The sequence below is a fragment of the Etheostoma cragini genome, chromosome 19 (genome assembly GCF_013103735.1).
Source record: "Etheostoma cragini isolate CJK2018 chromosome 19, CSU_Ecrag_1.0, whole genome shotgun sequence".
Lineage (NCBI taxonomy): Eukaryota > Metazoa > Chordata > Actinopteri > Perciformes > Percidae > Etheostoma > Etheostoma cragini.
The window spans coordinates 5774021-5796032 of NC_048425.1; the positions used below are offsets into that span (position 1 = coordinate 5774021).

The 22012-nt window shown below is 39.1% G+C and overlaps 3 protein-coding genes across 7 annotated transcripts in view; 2 read left to right on the forward strand and 1 right to left on the reverse strand.

Moving 5' to 3' along the window:
- The window catches only part of rgp1 (GP1 homolog, RAB6A GEF complex partner 1), a 14028-nt gene extending 1587 nt beyond the window's left edge, over nt 1-12441 (forward strand). For 2 of the 4 annotated variants that reach the window (XM_034901287.1, XM_034901288.1), the window contains exons 4-10: nt 213-296; nt 441-590; nt 834-980; nt 1736-1863; nt 1984-2161; nt 3035-3255; nt 3298-3729. In XM_034901287.1, coding sequence (XP_034757178.1) covers nt 213-296; nt 441-590; nt 834-980; nt 1736-1863; nt 1984-2161; nt 3035-3255; nt 3298-3354 — 965 coding nt within the window. In that variant the 3' untranslated portion in view covers nt 3355-3729. Of the gene's footprint in view, nt 1-212; nt 297-440; nt 591-833; nt 981-1735; nt 1864-1983; nt 2162-3034; nt 3259-3288; nt 3730-12403 lie in introns of those variants that run through there. The other 2 variants (XM_034901289.1, XM_034901290.1) reach the window with 2 other exon arrangements.
- Nucleotides 4104-5719, reverse strand: msmp (microseminoprotein, prostate associated). Its single transcript, XM_034901291.1, has 3 exons — nt 5324-5719; nt 5114-5222; nt 4104-4368 (listed from the first exon to the last, which is right to left on the reverse strand). The coding sequence occupies exons 1-3, from the start codon at nt 5430-5432 to the stop codon at nt 4203-4205; spliced, it is 384 nt and encodes a 127-aa protein (XP_034757182.1). The 5' UTR covers nt 5433-5719; the 3' UTR covers nt 4104-4202.
- pik3c3 (phosphatidylinositol 3-kinase, catalytic subunit type 3) lies at nt 9283-21200 on the forward strand. Of its 2 annotated transcripts, XM_034901282.1 has the most exons (26): nt 9283-9690; nt 10900-11088; nt 11374-11517; nt 11660-11789; nt 11977-12003; nt 12934-13020; nt 13621-13716; nt 13830-13901; nt 14084-14188; nt 14961-15053; nt 15614-15799; nt 16515-16645; nt 17056-17131; nt 17332-17399; nt 17493-17598; nt 17813-17929; nt 18181-18312; nt 18437-18565; nt 18893-18962; nt 19182-19246; nt 19327-19411; nt 19513-19587; nt 19677-19845; nt 20388-20478; nt 20636-20761; nt 20898-21200. In XM_034901282.1, exons 1-26 carry the CDS (start codon nt 9626-9628, stop codon nt 20910-20912), a joined length of 2649 nt encoding a protein of 882 aa, XP_034757173.1. In that variant the 5' UTR covers nt 9283-9625; the 3' UTR covers nt 20913-21200. The 2 variants fall into 2 exon arrangements, with proteins under 2 accessions (XP_034757173.1, XP_034757174.1); XM_034901283.1 differs by lacking the exon at nt 11977-12003 and having other exon boundaries at nt 9284-9690.
- Nucleotides 21201-22012: the final 812 nt, after the last annotated feature.

Sequence of the window (22012 nt, forward strand, 5' to 3'; positions counted from 1 at the left end):
GGGATATATGCAATCTGAGATGAGCAGAAAGGAAAATTCACTATCTGCCAGATGAAAAACATTTATAGAAGGATGTTTACATAAGGCATGTGGTGTGTTTTAAATAAACTGATATTTAAAAGTTCAACATATTATTAGCATTGTTTTGTTAGCCTTATTGCTTTGTGTGCAGCATGCCTTGGAACACCACATACTAATACTTTCTTTTGCAGGAGAGCGAGGTCAGTGTGTGCTGGACACACCACCTAAGATATTATTCTGTGACCTGCGCCTGGACCCTGGGGAGAGCAAAACCTGTATGTCTGTACATTTAAAAAAAAATACTATAACTTTACATTGCTTTTAAATGTTTAATATTTAGTATTTCTTTTCCCTAATGGTCATGCAGCATTTATGTGTGTGATTCTAAAAGTCTGTCATGCGTACTCACTCTCTCACAGATTCATACAGTGAGATTGTACCCATAGATGGTCCTCCTAGTTTCCGTGGTCAGGCGGTGAAGTACGTCTACAAACTGACCATTGGCTGCCAGAGAGTCAACTCTCCTATCAAACTACTCCGAGTTCCCTTCAGAGTGCTGGTTCTGCAAGGTGAGATGCATTTGGACTACTTTTAATTTAATTTTGTCCCGCAAAGCTTCCGGTGCTGATGGTATGTGTCACTTGCGCCATTAAAAACCACATAAATGTTAAAAAGGGCCAGTTTATTTTGCGATTTACCATGCTCTTTTGCCTGTGGAGATAAAGACAGTAATTCATTGCCTAGAAAATGGAGTTGCAAAAAATAGTCATGTTGTTTGACATTTTGTTGATATTTTTCTGTCTAACCTGTAGGCATGCCGGAGCCTCTATTTCCACAGGATGAGGAGGTTTCCCCCTCCAATCCGTTCCTAGAGGAAGAGGAAGCGAGCCGCAGGGATGCTCGGCCCCTAGAGAGAGCACTAGACATGCTGATGGTCACCACTTCGAGACGCTGTCCCCGTGAGTCACATTCTCTATCTCGCTTCTCATTGCTATGTTTTAAAGATCTTTATTATGTCACTCTATTTGTTTTGTTTAGAACCAAAGCATGATCCTGCTTCTCTCAGTTTCAGCTATAGTTGCCTCACTGGTGTCTTAAACCTGGCTCTAGGTCATGACAAAACTGGGAAGAGACACACAATGCGAATAATTTAAATAGTTTATCATGAAATATGAAGTGGGAAAATCAGTAACATAAGTGCGTGCGGATGTGTATAAAATACGTGTAAGGGGTTGTTATGCAAAAAGGAACAACAGCACAAACAAAACAATAATGGGGCTTCTGATGGAGGGAGAAGTCCTAGAAGCTGGACCTTTTATGTCCTGTGGAGCAGTGAGCCCATTTGCTCCTACCCAGGCTGTATCAGCTGTTACCATAAAGTCATTTACTAGCACACACACAACTAGCAGGGACCGTCACATTAGCTTAATTGTTACTTTGTTGACCACCAGACCACCAGACCGGCTTATTTCTGGCTAAACGTGACAAGTAAACATGTCATTAAAATGTACTAAAATGGATGAAAAGAGTTACAAAAATAAATTTTAAAAAGTAACTAAAAGGAATGTAAAATAGTAACAACAGTTTAATAAATACTCTGGACCTCTTAATAATACTGTTATTCTACTTATAATTCTCTTTCCCGATTTATATTGTCCACTGGTTTGTATTTGTATGTCCACGTTTGACTTGTGTGTTCCTTTGTGTTGTCCAGACATGTTTAATATCACCAATATGCGTGGGAAAGTGGCAAAGTTCTGCATCTTCAAGACTGTTTACAGACTTGGGGAGGACATTATCGGCACATTCAACTTCTCAGAGGGAGACATTCCTTGCTTGCAGGTGTGTTTGCCATTCTTTTCTTTTTTTTCTCAATTCTGCACTCTCCATTTATGGACAAAGTTTTTTTATTTTTTTATTTTAACACTAGTTATAATATCCCGTGTATACTATGTATTCCAGTATTCAGTGAGCCTTCAGAATGAGGAGGAGATCCAGCAGCAGTACCAGCGGCGCCCCGGACAGGTCATCAGTGTTACTGGACACGGGCGACACATGGAGTCGTGCCTTCACACCGCCTCCAGCCACTTCTCTCTCCCCATCCCCCTCAACGTCACGCCGGGTTTCAGCACAGACATAGGTCAGTCAAATGTGACCATGCGTGCATAATGATATTTTCACTCCTATAGCATATTAAAATTATACGGATACACAGACTTTTTTTATTAAACATCAAGTCTCTGTGTACACACTTTTTGTTAGTACTCACACACAGGCCTGAAATACACACACATGCTCAGGACCTATACATGCACTATACATGGAGAGATGTCAGAGTGAGTGGGCTGCCAGCTGAACCAGCGCCCTGAGCGGTCGGGGGGGTACGGTGCCTTGCTCAAGAGCACCTGGCAGTGCCCAGGAGGTGGTTTACACATGAAATGTAGAATGTTATACGCGTCATAACATTAACTGATGGGCAAATTTCTCTGTCCGACTTTAGGCAACCTTGGGAGATTTTGAGCAATTGAGTTCACACCCAGACGTGATGCGTGTAATTTAAGATTTAGCGTGACCCACACCCTCTGAAGATATCATTATTATGTGAACAAATGTTTAAAAGCCCACTTTGAAGTTATAGAAAAAATGCTTCTTATAACTCAATAACTTTCCTGAGAATAACTTTTCCTCAGTATCAATTAAACTTTGAATGGTGCCAAAATTGGAGCTAGTGCGGTTTTATCAGTTTGGTCTGAGGGGGGGGCCAACAGTGTCAGACCTGGTTTAGAATATTTCACAATCCCTGAAAATGTAATCTGTCCAAATATAGTGTTCAGGCATCTATATATAATACAGATAACATATTAAAGGATTTACAAGGTTATACCCATATTATTGCCTTTTTGTAAATGTATCAAGCTCTTTTCCACTGTAACTCCATAATATGCAGGATTAAGTCAATAATGATTTATCACACATCAACTTAACAACCCAAATTGGAACTTTGCTTGTACAGTGATGCTGAGATGGCGCCTTCACTTTGAATTCGTCACTGCCCGGGAGCCTATGGAACCGCCCACAGTTCTGCAGAACCAATCTGAGGTCACAGTTTGGGCCGGGGCGGAGCATGTTGACGTGGATACCTTCAGCTGGGATCTGCCCATCAAAATCCTGCCCACCAACCCTGCATTGGCATCTTACATGTCCCACTTTTCAGGGGCCAACAGCATTACTATTTGAGAGAGAGAGAGAGAGAGAGAGAGAGAGAGAGAGAGTGTGTGTGTGTGTGTTTTACAGAGAGAAACAGTACTTTTAGCACAAAGGTGCACATTATAGGAACAAAGGAGCATTATTATTTCGTTGCTTGCATCGTATAAGCGGAGCTAGGAATTAGTTCCCTATGTATATTATGCAACCTATATTTTTCTTTTTCATGTGCATGTCACAGGGCATCTTAACTTTAAATACATATTTCTTTTTAGACTTCATGATGTGGAACTATCTCTATGGTTGCTGTGCATTTCTGTATTTATTTAATTTTTGATTCCTTTGCTGTGTGTGTGTGCTTGTGTCTGTCATCTTATGAAGAAACTTTTTCATATTCAAAATATTTTTGAAGTTTAACTTGTTCTTTCTTCTTGAGCAAAGACTGTATTGAGATGTAAATACTAGAAGATAAAAACATAATAAAAGTGTCATATAAATTTGATAGATTGCAAATGAAGTTTATTTACAAAATTCTACATACCGGTAATTTGTCTTTGTAGAACAAGATTTTCATTTGGAGGATAAATGAGAACAGGCCAAGTTCAACAGGGATTGTCGTATATATTAGTGTATGTATATATGGCTTATATTTACAGTAAGTAATTGTTGGATTAATTCAAGAAGCAGTCAAACTGTTTACTGAATAACTAAATTCAAACCAATACTAAAAATGAAGCATATCGTAAAAAGATTGATGTCAAAATGTGTTAACGAGTTACATAATTTGGTGCTCATTCTCTGCTGGAGTTTTACTTAAATATATTTTTAAAAGAAAAATGTCCTTTATTGATTATACAATACAAAAAGTACAGAAGTTTTATTAGTACAGTATGTGTATAAAATGGTTAGTGGTATTTAACTATAGAGAACGTTGGTTTCACAGAAAAACAGGTTGAACAAATGGTCTGAGTGGGTTTCTACCCGTCGAGTTGTTGCTGAAGCGATCTGTGGCTGGGGTCCTTGATATCCTCATGTGGGGTGCAGGGTAGGCGGGGGTCGGCTGTCTGGACCAGGGACACTTTGCAGGTCACTTGCTCCACCCGCACCTCGCACCAAGCTGGGAAATCCACTGGCCGTTGTATGCTGGACAGTTATCAAGGTAAAAGTTTTTTCAGTTTTTTTCAGTCTTTCTTATTCCTTGTACTCAACTTCATTGTTTGAATGTGGGCTGTGAAGTCCTAACACTGTTGGAAAATCAACAACCATTGCCAGAGTTTGCTGTGTAATGTGATCTTAAAAAACAGTTAAGTCTTGATATTTTCAAGAAAATGGCCTGAATAAAAACTGTAAATAAAAATGTTCTTGAGCCTTTCAATACAAGTGGTAGAAAGTAACCAAACACATTTACTCAAGCAATGTTAGGAGAGTTTTAAGGTATTTACTAAATTACTTTAATTCCATGCTACTTTATAATTTTACTACATTTTAGAGAGAAACATGGTAATTTTCACTCCGCTACATTTATTATACTTATTAACTAGTTATGGTATGAAGCATATGATCAGCTTATGAAATATATGCTTGGCCAGCAACATCATTAAAAGGCTGTTTTCATCAAAAGTAATAAGACAATATAAAAATTAAATAATACAATAAAACACTCTGAAAAAATCAATTGTGCATCATGACTACTTTCATTTTTTGCTACTTATAGCTACATTTAGTTGCTAGTATCTAAGTAAAAGTTTGAATGCAGGACTTGTAACTGAGTATTTTTAAATCACATTAACTAAAGTAAGAGCCAGGATACTTATATGGCTTTTTTGTGAGTATATACAATAACTGAGGGCATCTGGACACCAAACCACACAGGTGTTTGTGTACTCACGTCTCGCAGCAACCAACACCGACAGGGTGCAGACAGGTGCACTGCATGCACGTGTTGTCCATCCAGGTTTCCCCCAGAGAGTAGTGCCTCCCCTCAAACTCACACAGTGCTGGAACAACACATGCCGGTCAAAAAGGAACTCAGTAAGAATGGAGATATACTGTATATATTTAATCATCTGGATAAGATTTTAGAGCATTTGGATCTCACCTCTGGAGTTAAAGTGGCACTCCATAGGTGCAGCCGACCCACCCGTGGTCCACAGAAGAAGCCCTGCAGCTGCTAGCACCCAGTTAACCCTGCTGAGCTCCATCTTCATCTGGTCTGTTCAGTTTCTGATTCCTCTTCTCCCTTTGCTCCCTTATTTATACATCCTGGAGCTTCATGACCATGGCGTGGAGGAGTGGTCAGCGCCGTCATGTGGCCCACAGGCCTGGCTTAAGAAGGTGTCAGCAGTGCCATCCGTTGGGGAGGGGGGTAAAGATCTTGGCGCTGTTTTGGCAATCCGGAGATCACCTCGCTGCGCTTCAGCGGGCATGAACCTCTAAAGTGATAGAAACAATGACACATCCATGTGGTGACTAAGAGAGGGAAGGGTAGGAGAGAAAGAAAGAGAGGTGATGTCCAAGGAGAGCAGAGAAAGAGGGATGGGATGGAATTATCAAACATGATTCATCACCATTCAACCTCTCATATGGTTTTATTCGGGTCTCTGTCCAGAAACTGAAGATGAGACTTATGCAGATGTAAAACAAGTGCCAAAATACTGACCTACTGAAATTAATAAATCTAACTTCTAGACTCAAAATATAGAGCTAAAATGGCTTCAGATGATCTACTCAGGGTGTTTTTCAAGGTAAAGGAAAACCTTTCATACTTATCATATGCAGATACAGGGCACAAGGAGTCACTGAATGGTTCGATGGGAATGTAAATGAAATGCTATAACCTAACAGTCATGGAAGATTTTTGACAAAAGTGTCTCCACCATTATCATCAAAACACTAGATAAGGGAACTTCTTTTGGAAGAATGATGTTCAGAGAAACTGTTGTTTTTTCTTTTTTTCTTACCCATCTGTATGTTTATAGACAGGAGTCTGAACAAGTGTATATGCATTTCAGCTGCAGGAGCCTGCTGTAACCTCTGACCCCTTTCTACCTCAATAGAATTACCTCATATCAATGATGTCACAGCGTTAACTCCAGTCTGTGACCTTATGCGGGTCCCGTCCAACCCCATAGGAATAATGGACAAGCAGAGTGTCAGGGAAGAAAAAACTTGTCAGACAGTATCAGCTTTTTGTGAGTATATTAGTATTGATAAACAATTAAATAACATACAATGTTGCAGAGAAAAAAAAGTAATTTTGAAGAACAGTTATTATTACAAAGTTTGACAAGAGGTTGATCAGAATATGTCCATTAAAAGTTTGTTAAAGCAAAATTTTAGCTTCAGCAATGTTTCACATCATCACCTTTATCTGCCGCTGAAGGCCATGAGATCTGGCTGAAAGCCCTGGGAGGAAAAGTAACCTAATTTATATTTATATTAATTTTTTATCCTAATAATAAAGAATATTTTGAACAAGTTGACCTTGTCTTAAGAGGTATTTTTTTTATTTAACTGCTATTTACAAAGTCAAGAATGAATCTTGAAGCTTCCTCCTTAATACACTTCCCTTAGTATTTATATCACAACCCTTTTAGTATTGTTATTATCAAGAAGTAACTAGGGCCTACTAAAAATCCAAATGCTTGTTTATGTAATTTGGCTTATGTTGTATAGACTTGATTTCAATATCTGCATCCATCAGCCCCAATAATCCATTATCCATTGGGCTCTAGTTTACTGGATGTTGTGCATCCATGTGCATTTTTGCATAATATTAAAGTGCTCATATTTAAGCTTTTTGGCTTCCTCCCTTTCCTTTATTGTGTTAAATATCTTTTTTGGCATGTTATAGATTTACAAAGTATAAAAGGCCCAAAAGGGACTTACATCGGCAACAGAAAACTCTGTTCACAAACTGCTCCAAACAGCTCTAGTGTAGTCCAGCCTTACTTTCGTGACAACCGTGTGTCACTTTGTAACACCTGTTTTAATGCTCGCCCAGCTGCTAGTGTGGCACACCTTAAAACAAAGAGCTCCCACACAAAAGAGGAGCTGCAGAAATGTGCAGTAGAACAAATATATGGTGTTTTATGAAAATGAAACCATATTAACCTAAGGTACAACCTATTAATACAATAATGAACCTGAACATGAACATACAATGAGCACTTTAAAAGATAAAATGTGATCAGATCTGACATTGCACAGGGCCAACAACACATGCTCATGTTTTTCCAGTTGTTTGTTGTCTGCAGTCTGAGGTACAAGATCATGGGAAAAATCCTCTCACAGGAGGCCCTGAGGCCTCGTAACGTACCCCCACAGTCATTGAAGAGTGTTGACAGGCTTCCCTCATCGGTCAGGGCTGCTTCTTCATTCATTTAATGTGAATGACTCACAGTTGCCTGTTGTCATGAAGTACATTTGTCATTAATATAAATAACATAGGCCTACAGGTAGGGATACATAACATCTGATAGCACAGATGGTTTAAGCATATCTGAGGTCAGTTTTATCCTTCACTTGATTTTATTCAGATGCTGATTCAAAGGATGGACGATGTTTTAACAGCAGATGTTCTTCCATAACTTTAACTCTTGACCTCTTCAGAGCCTGTGGGTCCCATACAATACCCCAACGGTGAGTTCACACCCTGATACGACAACCGGTTGTCGTCAGCGTTGATGAAAAGGGAGGACCTCATCAAAACAAAAGATGAGGATTTTCCTGTTACACGCCTGTTGCCCTTCACGGACATGCACTTTATTTGGGGACAAGTGTGTTTTAACTGCGGATAACTTTGTTTGAAAATTCAAGGGGCTGTCATCATTTGGTAACAGGACTGTTTTTGTTGGGACTTCTTCACAGACAATAAATATCAAACTGTACCCTAAGAGGCCAGTAAAAGCCAGCTGTAATAAAAAAAATGTTTCCTCATTTTTCTATAACTATGTTAATTTCAGCAAATAATTAATTATAAACATACATAGTACAATACAATTTTAAAGAGCATGCCTAGTTCACATTACCTAAAATGTTCTGCATACATTTTATAAATAATATTATTATTATTAAGTTATAGGGCAAACCGGGTATTGCCTTTCTCTGATACTATACAAATATCTACGTCTGATTTGCTATCGATAAATAAATAAGTCCCATCCAATTTGGACCAATAATATACTAAAAGTGCAGTTGAAAAAATTTTGAAATTTGTTTTAAAAATGTCATATCTTTAAAAAAAAACATTTGTGAAGGCAGCACACAAAATGAAGAAATAAAGTCATAAATACACATGTACTTGCTTTAGATACGTGTGTATATTTTTAAATTACAATAGTGGAACACTACTAGCTAATACATCTATGATTTATTCAGTTCTTTTTTGTTATCCTCAATGTTTACATATACCTAACATATACAACTGCATGTTAATTGACATTCATATCCACAAATACCTAAAAACAATAATATGATATCATACATGAAGGATGTGTAGTTAATAACCAATTGATTTTAGATTTGTAATAACTCATTTAGGCATATAAACATAAGGACAAAATAAACTATATTAGAGTTAACATTTTAACTTTAAAAACTGGGAAAAATAAACAACAAATGGAACGTTGTATGGTCTATAGGTCCATCTCGAACATGAATCAAATATATTGAATGTTGTTTTGTCAAATTAGCAAAACAGTTTGTCTCTTTTCCCAAGGCCACAAAACACAGTAAGAAAGGAAGAAAGAAAGAAAGAAAGAAAGAAAGAAAGAAAGAAAGAAAGAAAGAAAGAAAGAAAGAAAGAAAGAAAGAAAGAAAGAAAGAAAGAAAGAAAGAAAGAAAGAAAGAAAGAAAGAAAGAAAGAAAGAAAGAAAAACACATACATATAACTGCCAAAACAATGCTTTGTTACTGTTACACTCTTTGGTGCACTGTCCCTTTTATAAGTAGCCCGTAGTGTAAACCCCGCCTCTTTTCTACTTCCTCGTTGGTCCACTCAGGCTCGACGAATCAAGACACGACACAATGATTTCCCGCTAAGTTTTATCTATCCAACAGCATCGAGGATCGACTACTTTAGCCTGGCTGTAGATTTTGGCTGATACTGTGTTGTTGTGAAGCTATCAAAAACATAAATCATGCCCGGTGGGGCATCCGTTAAAATAATGTCCTTACCTTGAATACAGGAACTGAAAGTTACCTTTTTAAACGTGTGTACAGACTGCTTAAGTGGCTTGTCTTGTGAGCAGTAGTTTAAACGGGGTTTCGCAGAGTGTTTTGTGCTGAGCCGAGGCCTTGTCGCAAACCCGACCGCTTGCAAAGTCTCTTACAACCGTCCGGGATTTCATGTTGAAGTCGACAGGTTTTTGTTCAACATTTAGTGTTTCCCCGTCGGAAGATGGACACTGATAAATTTAACTATGTTTACAGCTGTGACATGGACATCAACGTTCAACTTAAGATGTAAGTTTTGTTCTTAATGCGTTTCTTTTGGTCAGGCGGTGTAACTAATCTATCTTGTGACTTGACATGATGCTTGCTATGTTTTTATATATGTGTGCTTTTGCGTGTCTCATTAACATATTTTTCTGACCTATAACTATGTCATAACAGACTGTTAATCTATCCAATTTTAATCAAGTCAAGTAAATGTCACGTTTATCATAAAAAATCACAGAGTGATGCCTTAAAATGTGTTTAGAGACGTAGTCTGACCTTGTATTGAAACAATTTCTCAGTTTATTAATTAGTCCTTGCATAGAAAACGAATAGCTGAACATTTTGATGATTGAATAAGCATTCATAAAGCCAAATATAATGATTTCTGGTTCTATATGATTTACATTATACGGCTGCAAATTGAACAAGTACGTTGAAGATGTGTATGTTGAAGCTAATCGATTATTAAAGAGCATGATCTGCAAATGAATTGACAATGAGGCAAATCTTTAGCTGTATTTCTAGTCAGACCTACAGCTTAAAGAAAAGTATGCAACTCTTCACATTTGTGAAAGTCTGTCCAAAAATCAAACACAACACATTAAAAGAAAAATCCCACTATATTTAACTGATTCTAATCAATCGACTAATTGGCTATTACAGAAATGTGATATTCCCTGCTGTTATTAACCAGTAAACTGAATCATTGGGCTGAAGTTGCCTGATGCTGTCTACTTGCCAGTGATTTTTCACATTACGAGCAAAAAGTAAAGAACAAACAGATCAGAAGTTGTAAAAAGAAAACCTTCGGTTGTAGATTAACAAATCTATGAAGATATGTTCATACTTATTTGTTGATGTAAATTCATATTTTGTTTGTCCTTATACTCCTATTTTATACGTTAAAGAGCAAAAAAAGAACAAATCACAAAACACATGATGCTATTCAAGTTGTTGTAATCACATTTCTCTATCATCACAGTATCAGTCTCTAGTCTTTGTACTTTTTTGAATTAAAATAGTTTAGAAAACCTAAATCAGCTTAAAGCCCAGTCTGTAAAAGTGATAATGAAGGAAACACCAGAAAAAACACAAACCTTCCAAAAAAAAGTTTACAAATGTTGACATATTTGTAAGAGAACAAATTGAGCACTCTTGATAACATTAGCAAACAACATGTTTGTTACTCGTCTTTCTCACCGCCCTACTGTGTCTCCTCTCTCTTCTTTCCAGAGGCAGTTTAGAGGGGAAACGAGAGCAGAAGAGCTACAAAGCTCTGCTCGAGGACCCGATGCTGCGGTTCTCCGGCCTGTACCAGGAGAACTGCTCGGACCTCTATGTTACCTGTCAGGTGTTTGCTGAAGGAAAACCTCTTGCCCTACCCGTTCGCACCTCGTACAAAGCGTTCAGTACACGTTGGAAGTGAGAACCAATCTGTCCCTTTTTTTAATCTGTTTTCAGTCACAAGACTCTTCATCAAATGAAGTAGACATTCGCCCCAAAATTACATAAAACGTCTCTGTAATGTTTATGAGAATATCTTTATCTGCTCCCTCTTAGTGTGTCCTATTGTTATTTTACCCTCTTCATAACTGAAAAGACAATAAACTCCCTCCAATACGAGGAAATCCTTTTTCCTGTAGTTACATTTCAGTTACTCAGAACTTTATTTTAACTCTCTAACCTCTGTCCTGCTGACGTGTGTAGCTGGAACGAGTGGTTGCGGCTGCCAGTCAAGTACCCAGACCTTCCCCAAAGTTCCCAGGTGGCCCTCACAGTGTGGGACGTCTATGGGCCTGGAAGAGCCGTCCCCGTAGGGGGAACAACTGTCACCCTGTTTGGAAAATATGGGTGAGTCTAACAATGTTGGAAAGTTCTGTTTTGTTCCCAGGTTCAACGATCAGCTTTGACTTCACCTCACAGCTTCATTTTGTAAGATTCCTATGTACAAGTGCAATAAAACAACCAAAACACTTCTCCTGTTGTCTTCTAGTATGTTCCGGCAAGGGATGCATGACTTGAAGGTTTGGCCGGGTGTTGAGGGTGATGGAGGAGAACCCACCACCACACCAGGACGCACCAGCAGCAGCCTGTCAGAGGACCAGATGGGCAGACTTGCCAAGGTACAATACTGTATTCAAGTGGAAAGGAAAACATGGCTAAGGATTGCTAAGGAAAGGGAGTGTAGTTGTGTGTGTGTGTGTGTAGAAAGAAATAAGATGGAGGGTGAACAAGAAACATTGTATGTGCATTGGAAAGGGAGAGAAATCCACCGATACAAAGGTGTGTATAAACCATCATCTGTTCCAGGGACCTGACCTGGAGGTACTCAGTGATGTGAGTACAAGGGGAGGAGTTACTGTTGGCAATGCACAATGTGTTTGGGTACTGTATGTGTGTGTGTGTGAACGCCTTGAACGTATTTGCAAATCACTTATGTATCACGCACTGCTTAAATGTGGATTACCACATTAGAACAATTAGGCTGTGTCAGGGAAGTTTCCATCATTATTTAAACATACAAATATGCCCTTCATCTGTTAAATCCCTGAACACTGTGCAATGTTCTAAGTGGGAACCCCTAGTGTTGTATAAACCCATTCAATGCCTTTACAAATACCTTTTCACCCAGATTTTGGTGTAAACACTTGTCTGTCAAGGTGAACGGCTGCGTTCTTCAAAGCATCGCACACATTGGTTTTCAAGTTTTCTGCTGTTGCCGTGTGTGTCCGTGTGTCCGTGTGTGTGTGTGTGTGTGTGTGTGTGTGTGTCCGTGTGTGTGTGTGTGTGTGTCCGTGTGTGTGTGTGTGTGTGTGTCCGTGTGTGTGTGTGTGTGTGTCCGTGTGTGTGTGTCCGTGTGTGTGTCCCCCAGTGCAGTTGACTTAATGATATCCGAAGTTTTTTCTAGGCTGATACCACTACTTCTTCATATATTATTTTAAAGAGTGAGTACTAATTCTAACCAGCTGAGTTGTGGTCTTCCTGTTCACGGCCAAATGTGTGCTTTCATTTCCGACACCCACTCTGACTGATGAGTGGATTGGCTGCTGAGTGTGTGAGCGGAGATTCTGGATTGGCTGCTGGCACTGAATTTGTGCATGATTGGTTAAACTGTTTGCACATTAGCCACCATGCTGTGACCAGTTCTGCTGCAACAGAACCTCAACCTCTGTTTTTTTTGTTGTTGTATTTTACTAAACCTTTTTTTTAACGGTTTTCCTATCCTCTTTCTTTCTCCATTCTTTCTCCCCTTCTCTTTCCGTCCAGCTGACAAAGGCCCATCGACAGGGCCACATGGTGAAGGTTGACTGGCTGGACCGTCTGACCTTCAGAGAAATTGAGATGATCAACGAGGTGAGTGGGTTTAGCTCAATTGTGTTTCAAATCAGCATTTTTTGTATTCCAGTGGTGGAAAAGGCCACTGAAGTCCAGACTGAAATATCTTAACAACTATTTGATGACAGTGAGGTTTTGTACAGACATTCGTTTCCCTCTCAGGATCAATTCTAATAAGTTTGGTAAACCCCCAACTTTTCATCTATCGCTACCATCAGGTCAAAATTTAAATGTTTTCCAATAGTTTGGTTGATGACTAAATACCTGCTAAATTTCCATCAGCCTAAAGCCATACTTTTGTTAAGTGCTAATAAGCAAATATAAGCATGCTACCACTATACAAAGATACATTGTAAACATTATTCCAGCTTAACGTGCTGATGTTAAAATATAGCTTTAAGGACCACTGTTTTTTAATATCTGTGTGAATAACACGTTAGCCATATCAACTTGAGGTGATAAGTCAATGTTGTGTTTACAATTTTTTTCTGCTGTTTGCATGTGTGCACCATTATTTTTATTATAGTCTTTTACTTATCCACTTCTTACATTGTATAATAAACCTAACTATTTGTCGTGTTTTGAATTGAAACATTTTCTTCATGTATGTTTTTGCAGAGTGAGAAACGCAGCTCTAACTTTATGTACCTCATGGTGGAGTTTCCCCGTGTCAAAACAAATGATAAGGAATACAGCATTGTCTACTATGAAAAGGTATTGTCATATTTCTAAGCACATAACTAGTTGCAATTGTAACATGTAGTATCCACGAATCATAATGAAAACGGTGCCAGCTGATTGGTTTATGTAACTTTGTCCCCACTCAGGATGGAGACGACACATCACCTGTTCTTACCAGCTGCGACATAGTCAAAGTTCCTGACCCACAGATGGGGATGGTGAGAGGACACACACACACACACACACACACACACACACACACACACACACACACACACACACACACACACACACACACAAGTACATATTTATTAAATTAGCATAATATTATTTTTAGGTGCATTCATGAACAAAAAAGATATATATATGCAGTATTTTCTAATTCATGGTCTTTCTACAGGAGAACCTGGTTGAGAGCAAGCATCACAAACTGGCTCGTAGCCTCCGCAGTGGGCCCTCAGATCACGACCTGAAGCCCAACGCTGCCACACGTGACCAGCTTAATGTAAGTACAAGCAGTCTATCTTTAATCTAGGGTCCACACATAATCCACTCCAACAGTACCCAAGTAAGTTTTTATAATTAATATAGGAATCTTTCAAGAGCTGAAATCACACAGTGCTTCACAATAATACAGACATACAATACCCAAGATGAGTAAAAACAACATTAATAGAAATAATAAAAATTATACACAGGGAAGTTTTGAGATGTTTTTCGAAGATGTCCAGAGATCCAACGTTTAGGAGCCACAATCTTAAGCAGTCTCAGTCTCCTTTAGTTTAAGTCAAACCCATCATCATAGGACGTCAAACTCCTGAGAAGTCAAATTAGCAGTTCACCAGTATCACTGGTGATTATTTGATAGAAGTACCAGAGATGGCTTTGCATTTGTGTGCTTTTACAGTGACTTTCACAGACTCTTTGAATGTACCTCAGCTCAGTACCGGAACAAACTGTTTTAACTGTTTTTGATATTAATACTCAAGTATCATCTCTCTAGGTTTTGTGATCAGTTGAATTGCTTCCATTTTCAGTATCAAAGAAGGATATCAAGGCTTTTAACTTGCAGATACAGCTGTTATTTATTAAAGCACATACAGCTGTCTTCCTTTCCTTTTTCTTTTCAAGTCAAAGTGCCTTTATTTTTAATGGACTATCTAAGCATTTAATAAACAAGTTAAAAATGCTGCAATGCCTTGTTATGTCATTACCATGTCTGCTTTTGGGAATCACTGAAAGGGAGTTGATCTATGTGTGTCTGTATGCACCAACAGATCATCGTGAGCTACCCTCCAACCAAGCAGCTGAGCTCTGAAGAACAGGACCTGGTGTGGAAGTTCAGATACTACCTCACCACACAGGAAAAGGTGGGTGTGTTTGTTATATTCTAAGGAAGTACACTCCCAGGACAATTGCCTGACATCCAGCGCGATATCCCTCACCTTCCGCTCTCCATGTGTTGCCGTTTTCAAAATCCCTTTGTTTCAGGAAACAACAACAAACTTTGAGGTAGCGAGCTACATGCTGTAAATGGCAAGTTTTAAGGAAAATTTGGATTGTGCAATAAGGCTGGTCTGCTTGGTTCTTTCAGGGATTGATTGTAAGATTGAAAAACAAAATGTTTAGGGCTTTTACTATCAAAAAATGTTCTGGAACCTATTGGAAAGGGTTGCTGTGATTGAAGTACACACAGGGATACACTGGTAAGAGCAAATTAGGTTTAACCATGTATCCAGCTAATTTAAATAGCTCACGTTCATGTATTCTGTGAACCCTAGACTATTTTGCAGAGCCATCGTGAGTTTAGCGCTTCCCAAGATGATTGGGATTGGTTTAAAGAAATACAAACAACGCAAAGCGTTTTTTTTTCCTGTCTTAGAATGTATGTGTGCTGCAGCTCCCACATGTTCAATGCTTCCTCCTCCAGGCCTTGACAAAGTTCCTCAAGTGTGTGAACTGGGATCTGCCTCAAGAGGCCAAGCAGGCTCTGGAGCTGCTGGGGAAGTGGAGACCGATGGATGTGGAGGATTCCCTGGAACTGCTGTCCTCCCAGTTCACCAACCCCACGGTCAGACGCTACGCTGTGGCACGTCTGCAGCAGGCAGACGATGAGGTAGGCGTAGGAGGACTGAGGGGGGGTCGGGAGGAGTGTATGCTTGTGTGGGTGGATGATGATAATTACTAAGGGCTCTATTTTAAAGATCTAAGCGCACAGCAATGTAGCGCATGGCGCAGGTGCCTTTAAGGGCGTGTCCAAATCCACTTTTGCAAGTTTGACGGCGGAAAAATAGGTCCCTGCGCCGGACACATGTAAAAAAAAAAAGGTTGTACGTAGTGTCTTCATTAATTCATAAGTGTGTTTTGGGCGTAACACGCAATAAACAAATCAGAGTCATCTCCCATTCCCTTTTAAAAGCCTGGCACGTTTGTACATTAGCGCACTGCTATTATGATGGCAGATTTGCACCATCATTTTTTTATTTTTAATCTTTTGCGCATGTGTGTGCTGCTGCCCTTCCCTGTGTGTATTCCAAGCATAGTGTGTGTTCTGTGCACGAGCTTAGTCTGGATTTGCTCTACGCCAGGTGCAAGATAGGGCCCATAGTTTGTAAAAAACAAAACAAGTTTAAGTCGAGTTTAAGTCTTCTGAGACAAAGTTTTATTAATTCAGTTTCCTTTCCAAAGTATGCTTATCACAAAAGCATGAACACAGTGCTGTTAAAAATGAAGGAGTTATGTAACGATTAACCTGACCTTTATATCCAAAATAGGAATTACTTTGGAAAGAAAGTCTTTTGCATAATTATACCCGTCTCATCTCTCTCTAGGACCTGCTAATGTATCTTCTCCAGCTGGTCCAGGCACTCAAATACGAGAACTTTGGTGATATTCAGGGAGGCCTGGAGCCAGGCAGCAAGAGAGACATCCAGGGACTTTCAGATGAGTCCACAATGGACAGGTTAGTACTTGGATAAGAAGATAATACAGCTACTGTGGCTATGGGTCATAAATACTTCAACACTACTAACAGCTTTGACAGAAGCAAGGCACATGTGGAGGTTCCGTTGTGGTCAGTTGTTCAAATGTTTAAAAAAATAACACCAAAGCAACCGCCAGTGATTATTTTTCTTGTTTTGTTTTTTACTGCCTAGATGTAAATTTACCTCCAAAATTCTGACTGGCTCGGAGAGTATTTGCTGCTTCGCAGAATTTGATTATTTTTCTTTCATAAGCCGTTATAAACCCTTAGGTTTAGAATCTGGAGGCAGAGACATTCTAAAACACCATTTCTCCAGTTTCCAAAAAATGCACTTAACTTTTGAATTGCCATGTTTTCTGACTTTAATTTTTTTTCCCATCTATCCGTAGTTCCCAAATCCTATCTGGCACATCTGGACCTGCCACGCAGAAAGGCAAGGAAGGGGCTGACAGCGAGAATCAAGAGGTAGGGAAGGCATGTTGCAAATGTTGCTGAACAGAAAAGTAGAGCAAAGAAACTGTCATATTGGGGAATATAGTTTGAACCTGTATTAATCTCCCCATAACATACAGCCATTCATCAGTTTATGAAGCAACAGGGAGTCAGAAACACAGTATTGTGCCAGAAGTGTTAAAAGTATTTCTGTTGTCTTTATCTCTTTGTAGCAAGACTTGTGCACATTTCTCATCTCCCGTGCTTGCAAGAACTCCACACTCGCCAACTATTTGTATTGGTGAGTAGCAGTTCAAAGCCTCTTATTTTATTATTGCTGAACATGGTTTGTGTTTATGTTCATCCGTCTGCAAAACCTGTGTGCCGTCTTAAGGTATGTGATTGTGGAATGTGAGGATCAGGACACCCAGCAGAGAGATCCTAAGACCCACGAGATGTACCTGAACGTCATGAGGAGGTTCAGTCAGGCTTTACTCAAGGTTAGGCCCTCGGAACAAATCATTGGACTGTGCATACATTTAGACAACAAGTTGTCAAACTATTCCTTTAATCTTTTTGTACTCTGATGGATGTCTGCACCACAGTAGCATTGTCTGTATAGGTTCTGCAACAAACTGAACTACAACACATACTATTTTTTTTTCTTTTCTTTGTCCATTCCCTTCTGATGGACACACTTCCTCTTTCCTTAAGGGTGATAAGAGCGTGAGGGTGATGCGTTCGCTATTGGCCGCCCAGCAGACATTTGTCGACAGACTGGTGCAGCTGATGAAGGCCGTCCAAAGGGAAAGCGGAAATCGCAAAAAGAAGGTAACAACTGAATACCTTCACTTGTAAACATTTGCTAAATCTACAACAGTATTTTCTCTCAGATGCTACCTATTTAAATTATGCAGTTTGTCTGTCCAATTTTTATTGTTCAAATATGTCTAAAACATACCTCAGTCGCATATTTTTTCTTCTGCAAAATCATTCATTTTTATGGCAGTTGCCTTTTACTGCAAAAGCACATAAGCACACTTATCCATGCTGTGTTATGTTCCGTCCTCATGTCTCTACAGACAGAGCGGCTGCAGAATCTGCTGGCCGACAACGAGAAGGTGAATCTTTCAGACATCGAGCCGATTCCTCTTCCTCTGGAGCCTCAGATTAGGATTAGAGGCATCGTCCCCGAGACGGCCACACTCTTCAAGGTACAGAAAAATTATCTCTCATCCTCACAAATCTCTCTCTCATCTTCTCTGCTTTGTCTTGGCAAAAAACAATATCTGTCTGACACATTGTTCATGAGTCATTTCCCTTTTGGGTGTTTGTCAGAGCGCTCTGATGCCAGCCAAACTGATTTTCAAGGCTTTGGATGGAGCCATGTACCCAGTTATCTTCAAACATGGAGACGACCTGAGACAGGATCAGCTCATCCTTCAGATCATCTCGCTCATGGACAAAGTAAGACTACTCTTATTTTGGAGGGTTTCATAAATGGGAATTTACTGTATTTAGTGTTGGTTTTAGTTAATTTAATTAGACTAGACACGTAAAGTCATTGATCTCTTTGGGTTTTCTTTTCTACTATGAAAAGTGTTCCAACGGAAATGTTAAAGTTCACAATAATATTAGCATTATGCAGCTACAGTATCATTGTATCCATGAATTTTCTTCTTTTTTTTAAATGTAGTATTTCATGAAGAATAATGACACTAGAAAATAGAGTTAATGATTCGATTCTGTCTCTTTATAATGTAAACAATATTTGTTTTGCTTTTGGGCTCATAGCTGTTGAGGAAAGAGAATTTGGACCTAAAGTTGACACCTTACAAAGTATTAGCCACCAGCACCAAGCACGGTAAGTGATGGCCTCTCAACACTCTGTTTGGTAGCAAATAGGCTGCTTTAAAAATGTAACACATACAGTAATAAGGCTTAATTTGCTAGTTAGGGTTGAAAACCATCTAGATACCAATAGAGCAATTTAAAAAAGCTAAGAAAAAAAAATGTAAAATGTGTTTTTATTACTGCTGTATTTTCTATCCTACAACTATAAATAATTCTATTCTTGTTCTAGGTTTTATGCAGTTTGTTCAGTCTGTTCCGGTTGCAGAAGTCCTGGCTACTGAAGGCAACATCCAGGTGAGCATAGAGGAGAAACAATCAGGACACCGCTTATATGTTCTCCTAGCTGACAATAATCACACCGTTTGTTTCAACAGAGCTTCTTCAGAAAGCATGCACCAAGTGAAAAAGGACCGTACGGCATCAGCTCAGAGGTGATGGACACATATGTCAAAAGCTGCGGTGAGTCAGTTTATTATAACCCAGCCGTGTTTAATCTCTTGGTATGCTCCTCCTGGAAAACGCCGTTAATCGATGTCGTCTCTCTCACTGCGTCCTTCCAGCTGGTTACTGCGTCATCACGTACATCCTCGGAGTAGGAGACAGACACTTGGACAATCTGCTCTTGACAAAGACCGGTGAGGCAAACATGTCAGATTTCAGATATTGGTTTATTGACATCCTAGCTTATGAAGCAGTTTTATAATCGGATCTGTCCTCCCTACAGGAAAGCTCTTCCACATTGACTTCGGCTACATCCTGGGTCGAGACCCCAAACCGCTGCCTCCGCCCATGAAGCTGAGCAAAGAGATGGTAGAGGGGATGGGAGGCATGCAGAGCGAGCAGTACCAGGAGTTCAGGAAGCAGTGCTACACAGCCTTCCTGCACCTCAGGAGGTAAGGAGACCGGACACACAAATGCACAGAATTAGCACTTTATTTTTAAGAGAAGAGTCATGTTTTAGTACAAATTTAGCTACAAATCATGTCTATTTTACATTTTTGCCAATCACTTTCTAAAACCATTCAAATGACATTTGACCTTTTTTGCTGTTGTTGGTACCAAAGAATGCCAGTAGAGCATGCAAGTAACCTTGCAGAGACTTGGTTTATGCAGCCAGGGGCTCCCAGAAATTTGGACAAAAATAATGGCATTAAATGTGTTTATGTGTAAAATGTGTAATTTCCATACTTTACCAGTTTTTTAGATTCATTTTAGGCTTTGGTTTAAGTCCATGTCAATAGACAATAAGGGGAAGTATAGTCAAGTTGTATCTGGTGAACTAAAATATATCAAATTAACAATATTACACATCTCCAAGTTAGTATGATCGCCTAGATAATCTTTGGAAGGAAGTTACAATAAGGTTAAAACTACAATTCATTACCACACATATTTAACCGTTGATGTTACATTCTTCTTCCCTCTATTTCTTTAGATACTCCAACCTGATCCTGAATCTGTTCTCTCTCATGGTGGATGCAAATATTCCTGACATTGCCCTGGAGCCTGACAAGACAGTTAAAAAGGTACATTTCTTTCTACATTCTTCTATTTCAGTGGGGTTTAGATGTCATACCAGATTGATGGGGGCTTCTTTTATTAGGGCATTTTAGATGGAGCCAAGTAATTACATTGGTATATCAAGGAATAATGTTTTTAATGGACCTCATCATTATCCTCCAGGTGCAGGACAAGTTCAGATTGGACCTTTCGGACGAGGAGGCAGTCCATTACATGCAGAGTCTGATTGATGAGAGTGTGGGCGCTCTGTTTGCTGCTGTAGTCGAGCAGATACACAAGTTTGCTCAGGTATGTGTACCGAAACACACAACATACTTAACGTCACCAATTAAAATTAGTATTAAACAGGCTAAAATGTGCAGCACCCTTCTCTGGCATCATGTTAAAAAGTTAATTTCTCTCTCTTGTTCCTGTATGTCTTCAGTACTGGCGCAGATGAGCATAACAGAGACCGATGAGAAGAGGCTCAACTGGATCAAACTTTTGCAGCACGAAAACACGATGGTACGGCTCTGAGCCGATTTACACCATGTGTGTATGAGAGGATGAATGAAAGAAACCCAGTGACACTGTTAAAAAGGCCAAGAATGCACTGCCAACCTTTACTGCAAGATGAATAAACAAGGACATTTACGTCTTTGTTTGCTTATGTATATATAATGTATATTAATTATTAAATGAATGAATGAAATGTATGGGCAAATAAAAGACTGTTGATACAAGTGAACGTAGAGGCTGTTTGTGGTTTTTATACTTGTGTATTTTTCAACATTTTAGCCCAAATACGTGCTGCTATGCAGTGCTTATGGCGCACAACATGTTTCTTGATTGAGCATTGCTGAGCATCTGTGGATGGTCATACCGTCAATGCTGGGGGTAGAAACAAGTTGAACTTTCAGAGGCTGGGTGAGTCACCGAGCAAATGACTAAGCATTTCCTGCCAGACGGAAAGACATGAAGAGAGTTCATGCATTTCAAGCCCAAGCTGTACGTTTCTTAAAGTTCTTTCTGTCGCAACGTGGGGGTTATTTTTTTATTTCTGAACCTACTCTTTTGTGTTCTATGCAATCATAGATCAACTTAAACAAAGGAACCTATAATTATTATAATTAAGTAGTATCTAATGAACGTTTTTAGGCAACTGGCAACATATGTCTTTAAATTGATAAATTGAATTCTCATTCATACTTACTCAAGTATTATCTTCTTTTTACGTCACTTGATACTTCTACTCCACTAATTTCCAGAGGGAACTTGTACTTTTTACTTCACTGCATTTATCTGACAGTTTTAGTTACCAGTCACTTCGCATTGATTTTTTGCACTGAAAACATACAATGAATCAATATTGATAATAATCAGTAGTTCCAGTAAAAAATTTGTTACACCTTAAATAATTACAACAGTAAAATCGTGCTTTTAATGCATTAGTAATAACCTAGTGGTGCAATTTATCTATCAGAGGGGACATTTCCTGCATTGACTACTTTTATCTGAATATTTCCTCCACTGGTCTTGAATAAAACATTTTTTCTTGTG

What these genes read in the sequence shown, in the direction of transcription:
- msmp (XM_034901291.1), bottom strand. Translation starts at nt 5,432, where the DNA reads ATGAAGATGGAGCTCAGCAGGGTTAACTGGGTGCTAGCAGCTGCAGGG. An exon ending in GTGCCACTTTAACTCCAGAG is followed by an intron (nt 5,223 to 5,323) that starts GTGAGATCCAAA and finishes GTGTTGTTCCAG; the next exon opens with CACTGTGTGAGTTTGAGGGG. An exon ending in GGTGTTGGTTGCTGCGAGAC is followed by an intron (nt 4,369 to 5,113) that starts GTGAGTACACAA and finishes ATAACTGTCCAG; the next exon opens with CATACAACGGCCAGTGGATT.
- pik3c3 (XM_034901282.1), top strand. Translation starts at nt 9,626, where the DNA reads ATGGACACTGATAAATTTAACTATGTTTACAGCTGTGACATGGACATC. An exon ending in AAATTGAGATGATCAACGAG is followed by an intron (nt 13,021 to 13,620) that starts GTGAGTGGGTTT and finishes ATGTTTTTGCAG; the next exon opens with AGTGAGAAACGCAGCTCTAA. An exon ending in TCAGTCAGGCTTTACTCAAG is followed by an intron (nt 17,599 to 17,812) that starts GTTAGGCCCTCG and finishes TCTTTCCTTAAG; the next exon opens with GGTGATAAGAGCGTGAGGGT.